The sequence below is a fragment of the Camelina sativa genome, chromosome 5 (genome assembly GCF_000633955.1).
Source record: "Camelina sativa cultivar DH55 chromosome 5, Cs, whole genome shotgun sequence".
NCBI classification, from domain to species: domain Eukaryota; kingdom Viridiplantae; phylum Streptophyta; class Magnoliopsida; order Brassicales; family Brassicaceae; genus Camelina; species Camelina sativa.
In genome coordinates this window covers 16507196-16519089 of record NC_025689.1, presented here as the reverse complement: position 1 = coordinate 16519089, position 11894 = coordinate 16507196, and the positions used below count along the sequence as shown (strand labels likewise).

General features: G+C 33.4%; 2 protein-coding genes across 6 annotated transcripts; both read right to left on the bottom strand.

The window, feature by feature from the left end:
- On the bottom strand, nucleotides 1356-5076 carry LOC104787056 (hydroxymethylglutaryl-CoA lyase, mitochondrial). Of its 3 annotated transcripts, none has more exons than XM_010512557.2 (9): nucleotides 4894-5075; nucleotides 4411-4711; nucleotides 4119-4329; nucleotides 3828-4007; nucleotides 3218-3298; nucleotides 2966-3129; nucleotides 2308-2444; nucleotides 1877-1992; nucleotides 1356-1787 (listed from the first exon to the last, which is right to left on the bottom strand). In XM_010512557.2, exons 2-9 carry the CDS (start codon nucleotides 4683-4685, stop codon nucleotides 1536-1538), a joined length of 1416 nt encoding a protein of 471 aa, XP_010510859.1. In that variant the 5' UTR covers nucleotides 4686-4711; nucleotides 4894-5075; the 3' UTR covers nucleotides 1356-1535. The 3 variants fall into 3 exon arrangements, with proteins under 3 accessions (XP_010510859.1, XP_010510860.1, XP_010510861.1); XM_010512558.2 differs by having other exon boundaries at nucleotides 1494-1787; nucleotides 4119-4317; nucleotides 4894-5076; XM_010512559.2 differs by having other exon boundaries at nucleotides 1494-1787; nucleotides 4411-4597; nucleotides 4894-5074.
- On the bottom strand, nucleotides 5338-9279 carry LOC104787055 (protein N-lysine methyltransferase METTL21A-like). Of its 3 annotated transcripts, none has more exons than XM_010512556.2 (10): nucleotides 9044-9279; nucleotides 8783-8892; nucleotides 8594-8661; nucleotides 7991-8044; nucleotides 6820-6885; nucleotides 6407-6480; nucleotides 6270-6327; nucleotides 6087-6182; nucleotides 5736-5847; nucleotides 5338-5657 (listed from the first exon to the last, which is right to left on the bottom strand). In XM_010512556.2, exons 2-10 carry the CDS (start codon nucleotides 8872-8874, stop codon nucleotides 5537-5539), a joined length of 741 nt encoding a protein of 246 aa, XP_010510858.1. In that variant the 5' UTR covers nucleotides 8875-8892; nucleotides 9044-9279; the 3' UTR covers nucleotides 5338-5536. The 3 variants fall into 3 exon arrangements, with proteins under 3 accessions (XP_010510858.1, XP_010510857.1, XP_010510856.1); XM_010512555.2 differs by having other exon boundaries at nucleotides 6087-6188; nucleotides 8783-8874; nucleotides 9044-9276; XM_010512554.2 differs by having other exon boundaries at nucleotides 6087-6188; nucleotides 9044-9275.

Here is an 11894-nt window from a genome sequence, read left to right as displayed (position 1 = left end):
AATGATTTTTTTTTTTTTTTTTTTGTTTTGGTGTGAAAAAAAAAGTCCCCCCATTTATTAAAATAAAAAGAAATTACACATGAACAAATCGTGGTCTTACCGACCCACTAGCATCCTCCAAAACAATCGAAAGAAAGACTCCGGACAAACATCCAAAGAGTAAAAACCTAACGGAAGTAAAAACGCATAATTTGCTAATCCATTTGTAAGAGAATTAGCTTCTCTATACACATGAGAAATACGAACTATCCAGTCCTTAGATGATAAGTTATAGCACAGACGTATTAGAAAAGACAGCGGATAAGTAGCACTAATCTCTGTCTTAAGAAAACCGACCACCATCTCCGAGTCTATCTCAAGCTCTAACAGCGTAACACTTCTCTCCCATGCAATATAAAGCCCATAGTAGATTCCTACAAAATTTTGTCATCAGTGCCAAACATATCTCGATATTCAGCACAAAACCCCCAATCCAACTCCCATCACCATCCCAGAGTCAGGGTTGCCGTGAGAAGCGCCAGACGTTTCTCGAATAATATTTTGTTTTTATTTTTATTTTTTGTTTTATTGATACTCTATTTTTAAAACATTTTTGGTTTCAAATACCCAGTTTTTTTTAACAGCAATCGATAAAATTAATGGAACCAATAAATATGGTTAGCTTTGAAACACACATATTTAAATTGTCAATGGAAAAGGAAAATGTTTTAAGAAAACGTCAACTATTATCATTTCATTTTGGAAGAAAACTAGTAATTAGTAAACCTTTTTTTTTCATTAGCAATTGAAACATGTGTGTGTTAATCATCTGTGGACATTCATTTCTTGCAGACTATATTCAACAATTGATAACCCAAATTTGGATATGCTCATCGCTTATTGATGTGATGATCACATATTATTAGTCTACGAATATATGGCAATGCAGGTTTGGGAAAACATCACTTCCTAATAGTACTGTTTTCTATCATCTAAGGAGTTGCATATCAGTTACCTCACAAAATCGAGAAAACCAAATTCTAAAAACAAAAAAACACTTGTTTAAATCTTCATATGCATTTTCAGATACACTTAATATCAATAAGCTTTTTTTGTTCTTGTTTTTATATTCATATACTCTGACAAATTTTTGTATAGACATTGTACTTCTTTTGCAAAACACTGTTTATATTATAGTGTCAAAATATAAAGGTCAAAAGATGACGTGACAGTCACAGAGTAAACATTAAACAAAAAGATCTTGATTAAAAGACGATGGCGGCTATGGCTTTTCACGAATCGACGGCTCGATCACCATATGTACATCTAGCGTAAAACATATATACATCTATAAACCATATAGTGTCCCGTACGTCTAGCATATAAGTATTGTAGAACATTGCAAATAAACAAGAATAAAAACCATTGTACCTTTCAGTAGCATCGTTTATAACAATGAATCATTCATACAGCATCTTATATATAAGATTTATATTCACTTTCTTTTTGTCTCTCGTATTCATAAGACTTTAAATATGTGAATCCTCTAACAAAACTCATATCTTGGAGGCATCAGCTGTGATCCGACGGTTGAGGGCAACGGCAGCCTTTGAACCGTTGGGACGGCCGAGATGCTTACTGATGAAATCTCCAGCAGCTATAAGCTTTCCCAAGTCGACATTGGTTTGGACGCCTAAACCATTCAACATGTAAACCACATCTTCTGTGGCTACATTTCCTGAAGCTCCTTTTGCATATGGGCAGCCGCCTAATCCAGCAATTGATGAGTCTACTATGCTTATTCCCATCTGCTTTTGCACCAACACATGTCCAACCATAAATGCATATATAACTAAATATTTTTTGCCGGAAAAAACAAGATTAGTTCTTGACTTACTTGGAGAGACATCAATATGTTTGCAAGAGCTTGTCCATAGGTGTCGTGGAAGTGAACAGCCAGTATGTCGGCAGGCACAACTGCCATAACGGCTTCGAGCATGGGAACTACAGAACCTGATTTATTCAATTCACCAAACAGAGGGACTTGATTAATGGAAAGACTTAAACTCTCAACCAAGAGAACAGCACCCAAGCCCAAGAAATCCACACCCAAAATAATCTGCCGAGGCATTTCTCATAAACCCAGAACTGCTTTGTTGTAACCATAACCAACTTCCAAGTCACAAGACTCACAACAGCTTTAAAATCGGTTGCATTCAGTCCTAGGCTAGGTAATGGACTTATAGCTAATATTTAAGCCGTTCAACATCTTCAATGCTTATAATTCAATTGATTAAACTATGCGAGATTTTTCAGAAAAGAAATTACCAGGAGTACCAATCCCAATTGTGTCACCTAGAGATATCTCAAAGCAGCCCATGTCGTAGAGTTCTTTCACAACATAAGCCACTTTTGAGGGTGGAACGGCTCCCTCCACTGGACACCCCACAACGCAAGATACATACCTTCAACATTGGGAAATAATCATGGACTTTAATTAGAACCAACTGTTTCTGCTATACGTGTTATATTAGGGTCGAAAATTGAAAAACAGATTGATTCCACCACTAACAACATTCAATGGGTCAATAATATGAGACGTTAAACCAAGTCTGAACTAATTGGATCAAGCTTGATGGAAAATGAAGTTTGGACAAGAAAATTGTTCATGAGTCTATGATCCATATTTTTACAAAGTTATATCATACACTCCCTATGATAAGATTATCACACGTATTAAATTTTTGCCAAACATGATCCACCGGTGATTCAGTTCTCGCATTAAAATTAAATAAGGTGACAAACCATTAAATGGTTGGATAGCGAGAAACCAAAATGAAAACACTGTATAAAAGAGTTTAAAGAAGTTTTGCACACGCCCCTTAGCACAGAAGTATGAAAAGCTTGAGTAGGCACCACATTTGCTAGACACTATACGGAGGGAACAGATAACGTACACAATCAAGACAAATTAGAAGAAACGTACCCACGGACGGGAACCCCATGCTCCTTTGCAGCAGTGGTAACAGCACGATATCTCAAGAGACTCTCTTCGATGGTACAGTTAATATTTGACAAGGAGAATGACTCAGAAGCTGATGCAAAAATTGCAACTTCCTTAGCACCTGCAGACACAGCCGCTTCAAAGCCCTAAAAAGAAACAAGGACTCCATGTTGGTGTTCATAGGTAAGAAACAAAGAATTGTTTTGAGAATCCTAAGAGATAAATGGTACATACTTTTAGATTTGGTGTCAGAACAGGCAATCGAGCCCCATCTAAACTATTTACAGCATCCATTACATCCTTTGCATCTGCAAGCTACAAGGTGAAATAGTATAAATTTCTGTTCAGTTAAATTAGTTCCTCTACATGGAAAATGGTTTTCTCCATTATCTTGCCTATCAGAAGCAATTTGAATCTCTTGTAGCAAGAGCTAGATGGTACCCAAAAGAAAATCCAAGAAGTGGTATGCTTGTTGCTCAGTTGAATGTAGGAACAAGCAAGACCATATGAGCAAGCAATGGATTTGTTTTCGAGTTGGCAGCTAGTACTCAGGAAAATTTGTTCCATGACGCATGAGGAGGTTTCAAAAATAAACTCCTAGTGAGATGCCCAACAAAACGAACTGAAAAAACTGTATTGATTCATTTTGAAAAACTATTTAGATGCAGCTAACTCTACAAAGGAAACATTCATTTCTATGAGAACATTATAGTCTATCTACAGTAAAATATCATTTCTTTAAAGTGGTCACTCTATATGTTTTATTATGGAGATACCAAACATAGGATCATATGAAAGTGCAGGGAGACAATATAGTTCATAAACACCAGCATAATAGCATTACCTGGGGAACCCATTTTGGTGATACAAAACTTGTAGCCTCGACAACGGGCAATCCAGAAGAAACTAATCTCTGAATTAGTTCCACCTTAACAGATGTGGGTACTATATTTTTCTCATTCTGCAGGCCATCCCTAGGACCAACTTCTACAATCTTCACAAACTTTGGTATACCTTTGGAGATCTGATGAATTTCAAACAGAAAATACAAAATAAGATAGAGAAAATGGATAATTGGCTTATGATTTATGTAGATAGATGTCAAAAACTACTTTCCTCCATCAAGAAAATTTACCTTATTAGTTATATGTGGCGTGCCATTGTCATTGCTAAATGTGCTATACTTATGCCCCTTAAAACTTTTGGATTCCCTTAAAGTTGCAGAAACTGTGGAAGTCCTCCCTGAAATTGAAATATTCTGAAGCAGATGTTGTTCTCCTTCAGATAATTTCCGAGTATGCCTTCTCCACGGGAAAGACTCTTTAACGAAGCTTCTATCATCATCACTGTAAAGTTTTAACAAATTTTTTTTTAAAAACGAAGATGCCATCAAACTTGAAAGATTATTGAAAAAAGGCAACTCTCACATGCAACTGTTAGAGGTGGTGCAATCTCTTCCATCAATCCAACGGTGTCCCATGCCGAAATCATCCCTAGGACGACAAGCACCAGAGGAAAACCTCTGAATCCTATCCATTGTACTCATACTAGGCAACTTGTCAAAGCCAAGCGGCTCCTCCAAACTCGACATGGTAGTGGTGACAAAATGTGAGACTGGAATAGAAGGATGATGCAAATGAGTGTTGTTTGTTAGACTCTTGCACCATAAAGAATGGGCTCGTCTCGCCCCATTCCATTGCATTTTTTTTTTTCAGCAATTTTTTTTTTCTGGAGAAAAATGGTCAGAGTCCATTGCTCAAACAAATTTGTTCAAAATATTCCACAAAATACATCTAAGATTCCAAACTCGATTCTGCTTTTTAGCCAGAAATCGATAAATTTAACATAAATTTCACCGTCTCCGATTAGGAGCGAATCATGCTGCAAAAGGAGAGGGGACGAGATTTTACCGTGAAAAGGTGTTGCGATTAGTTCCGATGAAGAATCTCCGGCGATAAGATTTGATTTCCGGTGACGTAAAGAAGACGCAGGGTGAAGAAGAAGAAGAAGAAGAAGGACGCGTCAAGTTTATCTCCTCTAATTCTGGTTGGGAGGTCCTCTTGGAGTTGGGGAGATGACTCACATTTATTTTGGACCTCAATAAATTTATAAATACAAAATCGATTTAATCAATTTAAACATGTTTCTTAACTTCTTCTTTCTCTCTTTACTGATTGGAGCAACAAATTTTAAATAGGACTGTATGTATTAAATTATTATTATATGGTGGAAATTTATTTGAAAATTGACCCTCAAATAAGTGGAGTGTGTTAGCCAGTGTATTTAGATAATAACTGATAAGTAGGTGAAATCAAGAAATTGGACATGGCAACTTGTGTATATAATAAAGGAGATATGTTAGTTGCAACAATTTTTCAGCTAACAAATGTGGTTTCACTTCAAAGCATCCACAAATGTCATTGTTTATACTTTTTAAACAGTAAAGGATTTCATCAAAAATGTATGCATCCTAAAATAACATAATGGTACAAAATTCTCAGTAGGTATCAAGGGAAGTAAAATTACTCCAACAAAACAAATTCCTTTCTTCTTCTATTGAAGTGTGATCTCATATATGACTCCTTTCAAGTTTGCTACGGTACACCGAGTCCCAGAAACTTCATTCATCAGCATCCCGTGCTGAGCGCCTTCTCTCAAGATCGCAGAATCCATCCTGAAACAACATTTTCAATCATATGAATATTGCAGCCATATGAGGGAAAAATGCAAAAGTTGTGGCTGACAAACTTACTGTCTAGCCCGTGATACGTATGCTAGTATGAACTTGCAGTTTCCGTGTCCCCTGATCCGCAGAAGCTGCTCAACACTGTCAAATAGCAACGGCACACTAGATTGCTGAAAGCTTACGTATTGTCAAGGCATTTTTTTTCTTTTCATTCTGGTGTATATCATAGGAGTACCGATTATAGTTTAACTGATCTGAACTAAACCAAATCTGAACTGAACATAAGATTTACCATTTCAGGTTCATTTTTTCTGTATTAAACCGAACTAAAGATGTATTTTTCTATATATCCGAATCCGGACCAATGTACTATACTATGCGGATAGATAAAAAGATTGTTATCGAAAATAAGGATATAGATATCAGCTCCAAGGATAAGATCAAAGCCATCATTGTGTTTCTGTAAAATTTCACCTAGATGATCACTATTTCCCCATTCTAGCTTTGCAGCCTCTAGTTCAGTAGATAGAAATGTTAAACAGAACCCATTACTAACATGAATGATGAGAATCGACAGCTTAGTTGATTTTATTTTCTCACCAGCTGAGGGGTTAGGACCGCTGGAATGTCCATGCAGCTCGATGTTTTTCTTCAGTATCTGAAAAGTTATAAAAACCTGATTATATTCTACCAATGATATGAATTTATAGAGCAACTCTTCAGCGAGGAAACCTTGCCTTGAGCACTTCATCGTTATGGTCAGTAAAAATAACTTTACGGCAAAATTTGCTACAGAGAACTCCAGTTATCCCTGAGTTAAAGAAGATTTAAGATTAGAAACTACACAGGAATTAAACCAGAAGAAGAAAACGTATTTTTAAGCTTTGGAAGAACATTAAGCAAATTAAGGAACTAGTCCTTCCATTATGTTCTCAAAGACCAAAGAAAGAGCACACATTTAGGAGTTTATATATGTGAAAGATGGTAAATTCAGGTAAGGGCAGACTGCTAAGACCAACTCTTCCAGGAAATTATTCAATATAGATGAAGGCACAGGTGGTGATTCACCATTAAGTACTAGGATAAACAAGATGCATTAGTGTGGTCCAATAAAAATGGAAAATGAGAAAAGGTCATAAACAGCACAAACCAACGCCAGATCCCAACTCCAGAACTGAACATCCCTGGAGAATCTCAGCATTTTCTGAGAGATAACCATTCATAAGCNCTGTCAAATAGCAACGGCACACTAGATTGCTGAAAGCTTACGTATTGTCAAGGCATTTTTTTTCTTTTCATTCTGGTGTATATCATAGGAGTACCGATTATAGTTTAACTGATCTGAACTAAACCAAATCTGAACTGAACATAAGATTTACCATTTCAGGTTCATTTTTTCTGTATTAAACCGAACTAAAGATGTATTTTTCTATATATCCGAATCCGGACCAATGTACTATACTATGCGGATAGATAAAAAGATTGTTATCGAACATAAGGATATAGATATCAGCTCCAAGGATAAGATCAAAGCCATCATTGTGTTTCTGTAAAATTTCACCTAGATGATCACTATTTCCCCATTCTAGCTTTGCAGCCTCTAGTTCAGTAGATAGAAATGTTAAACAGAACCCATTACTAACATGAATGATGAGAATCGACAGCTTAGTTGATTTTATTTTCTCACCAGCTGAGGGGTTAGGACCGCTGGAATGTCCATGCAGCTCGATGTTTTTCTTCAGTATCTGAAAAGTTATAAAAACCTGATTATATTCTACCAATGATATGAATTTATAGAGCAACTCTTCAGCGAGGAAACCTTGCCTTGAGCACTTCATCGTTATGGTCAGTAAAAATAACTTTACGGCAAAATTTGCTACAGAGAACTCCAGTTATCCCTGAGTTAAAGAAGATTTAAGATTAGAAACTACACAGGAATTGAACCACAAGGAGAAAACGTATTTAAGCTTTGGAATAACATTCAGCAAATTAAGGAACTAGTCCTTCCATTATGTTCTCAAAGACCAAAGAAAGAGCACACATCTAGGAGTTCATATATGTGAATGATGGTGAATTCAGGTAAGGGCAGACTGCTAAGACCAACTCTTCAAGAAAATTATACAACTTATCTAACAATATAGATGAAGGCACATGCAAAGGTGGGTGATTAACCCATTATGTACTAGGATAAACAAGATGCATTAGTGTGGTCCAATAAAAATGGAAAATGAGAAAAGGTCATAAACAGCACAAACCAACGCCAGATCCCAACTCCAAAATTGAACATCCCTGGAGAATCTCAGCATTTTCTGAGAGATAACCATTCATAAGCATCGCACCAGGCCAAACCAGCTGCCCTGTTAAATCAAAATCAGCTGTACCACAAATATTTTAGACATCCTGTTATGTAACAGACATATAGCTTTATGATATATACTACGAGGATAGAGATAAAAATCGCTGAACTCTCATTACTCATAAAATAGTCTTTCAATGGAAAAGGAAGTTCAAAGAATACACCAGTCAAAAATTCACAAAAAAGGCTCGTGCTTAGTCTTTGTTAATCAGATGACTCAAAACCTCGCAGCAATTACTTCAAAATTTTGATCTAAGAAAAATATACTGCCAATACAATACAAGGGTGGAGATAAAAAAAATCTCTGAATTCTAATTGCTCCTTCATTGTCTTTCAATGGCAATAAAAGTTCAAAGAATACACCAGCCTCGTATACAGATCAGAGTGACTCGAGATTGATTAATAACAACTTAATGAAGATTTGAAGAGCAAATAAACAACAGAAGTTCATCATAACACAAACCTCACAACGACCAAATCGGATATTATACCAAAAATTCTTCTCTTTGGTCATCTAAGAAGCAAAAATACAATGCAAGATTGATACTAAATAAAAAAAGAAACTCACTTGAAGCTGACTGGAGACAGTAGAGCTCAAGAACATGAGAACCAAACGTAAACTTCGTCAACTGATAACTGCATCCGAAAAAAGACAAAACAAACATGTCTAAGGAAACCATAACCTAACACTTGATCAAAGGTTAAAACCAAATTCAACAAACATTTGTATATTTTTTTGTATCGGTGACAAAATTACTCATCGTTGATGAAGAAAGACTCCAAGCAGACTATTTCTTCTTCTTCCTCTTCTTTATTTGCTTCTCTCCGTTTCTCACTTTCGCTGCCCATCTTTGTGAATTGCAGAAACTAAATCAGAATATAATAAAAATTTCTCAGATTCCAAAACTCATAAAAGTTTGTTCCAAAAAACATCAAATTCGAAGTTAACTATGCAAAGAGTTGAAGAAAACACGTCTGGTAAAGGAATCGATAAAACAAGGTATTGATTGATAGGTACTTTGTCAGAGAGGTGCGGCAACAATGGCGTCTGATGACTACAGGCTACAGCTGCGGGCGGCGGTTCCGGGAAAAGTGATTAGCGTTTGAGAGCAGACCAAACCGATGCTTTTTCGGTTATCAGATTTTAACCGGTTTCAGAAGAAAATCACAGTCAACACTCCGAGAACCCTAAACGGGGTTCGGTTACCGTTCGGGTTTGGATCTGATTTTTTAGATTTTCCGGTTTTAGAGTTTAGAGATATGTAACCCGTTCGAATACAGTTAAATTCAGGTTTGGATCGGATTCGAATCAGGTACAGGTTGAAGTTCCCAAAACTAAAAATTTTATTATCCAAATTATCTGAGAACTAAGATTTAACCGGCGGTACACTAGCGGGAAAATATTTTTAATTTTAAAATTTTAAAATTTATATTATATTTATTTGTTATTTTATTATTATTTTATTAATTTTAAAAATATAAAATTTTACAGGTATTTGATATAAGTATTCAAAGTATAAGATTTTTGTAATGTTTTCAAGGTTTTAACCCATGTGGTATATGTATAGTCTAGTAATACATATATCTCCTAGTACACATCTAAAAATATTTTTAAAAAATAACAATTCCACTTAACTCTCTATATGGGATTAATGCCACCATGTCTCAACAAATCAAAATAAGATTTTGCGTAAAAAAAATAATCAAAATAAGTTTTTTTATCAAGTTTAATTATGTTAATTGTTTTACCAAATTAGCATATTTTTATTAATGTCCATTATAGTTTATGATTATTAATAGAATTTTAATTTTTTTGCTAATTCCTCACAAAATACAAAATAAACCAAATTATATGGGGTTTTCAACATATTTAATGTGACATTTTATAATTGGATTTTCAGTTTAGGAAATTTATTAATGTCCATTAATATAATTATGGATCTTGTAAACTTTTGTTATGGAAAATCTGTTGTATATCATTTAAATTTGAGATATTCTAGCATCCATAAAAATAGTTTTGAAGATTTAATGGGTTAAAACTTTAATGTATAGATGTTGTTAAGATTTTATGACGATAAATGTAACAAATGTTTGTCTATTTAAGAAAGTTTAGTATTTGAGTTTCTCTGCAATGTTATTTATGGAATTTTTTTAGGGGTTAATGTTGTAAAAAAAAATTAAATAAGTAAAACTTAAAGGGCATAAACCAAAATGTACTTCAAAAATGTTAATATAGATGTATTAAAATAAGTTTTGAGCATTTATTCACGATCTCTTAAATAATGGTGTCATACTGTGTATGACAATAAACGTAAGTAAATTTGATCGATTCATATAGTTCCATTAATTGAGTTAAGTAGAAATGTTCATTTAGGAAAATCTGTAGGGGTTAATTAAGGAGAAGTGTTATTTTAGAAAAATCTGTAGGGTTAATGTTGAAAAAAACAAATTAAATAAGATAAACTTCAAGAGCATAAACCAAAATGTACTTCAAAAATGTTAATATAGATATCCCTACTATCTAAAAACTTAGAGTATTTTACTACTATTTTTTACACAAATTTATTAAAAAATAGTTTAAATACTAAAAAGTATCTAAAATATCTAAAAATCTAAACATATAAATATTACTAATATGTATTAATATTGTAGATATATTCAGGTTGGAGTTTCGGATTTTGAGGTTTGGAATCGATCAAGGTTTTTAAAATTTTGGATTCGAGTTTGAATCAGGTTTGGATATTTGTTTAGATCAAATCCTCGGGTTTGGAAGCCTACCATAAAGCATGAAAAAGTCCATCAATCTTTTTGTGTACTGTTTGCTAATAAGAAATGTACTAAATAGATTATTGGTTTAGGATTTAGAAAGAATTTTAATGACTTTAAAAGTTATGTAAAATATGTTGTTATTCAATCAAGACTTTTTAAAACTCTTTAAAAATTTGGTGTTATTGGTTGTGGATTTGTAAAAAGTTATCTAAAATCTTGATAAATCTAGTGTTATTGGATTAAGAGTCTTATAAAGTCATTAAAAGTTTTATGTTATTCAATTAAAACTAAAGAATCTTGGATTGTTAATGAATTCAAATTTTGTGTTATTGGTTTATGATTTTATATCATTTTCTTCATAACAAAAGTCATGAAAACTCTTTCATCAAATAGAAAGATTTTGAAAGATTTTATGAAAGATTTTACAAGATTAGGAAACACAAATCAGCAAGATTTAAAATAACTTCCTAAACAATCTCTTATAGAATCCTTCATTTTTACTTTCTAAATTTTTATGATTTTAAAAATCAGCAAGATTTTTTAAAAACATAAAGTCATTTAAACTCTTTCTAAATCCTAAACCAATACCTCCCCCTAATAAAAAAATTTCTTGTACATAACGTAGATTTAGAAATTCTATAAAATAATAAAATGAAAAATTCATTATAGTTTGATAAGATATATTTTTTGCGATTGTCTTTTTATAAAGTTTCATTTAGAATTATTTACATTTTAATAGTTGAAATTTTCACAAATAATTGTGTATGTTCAAATGTTCATTTTTTTTAACTCTATATATTTGTCAACTTATGTTTGAGTTTTTCTGTTGAGAGTTCAACCTATAGATTTTGGAGTTTATAGTATCATCTTTATTTTATGTTTTATCTATAGATATAAATTCATACAATTTAATAAGTTTGTGTGGAAAAATACTATACCTTTTTCTCTTTAAATTTTAGTAAAAATTTCATTATGTTTTCGGTTCCATCTTCTAATGGAATATGATAACTTCCAAAACAAAATACCCACTCCTAATATGAATACAAGTTTCTTTGAATATCTAAATTAAATATGGTGTATTAGTAATGTTCAACCTAAAG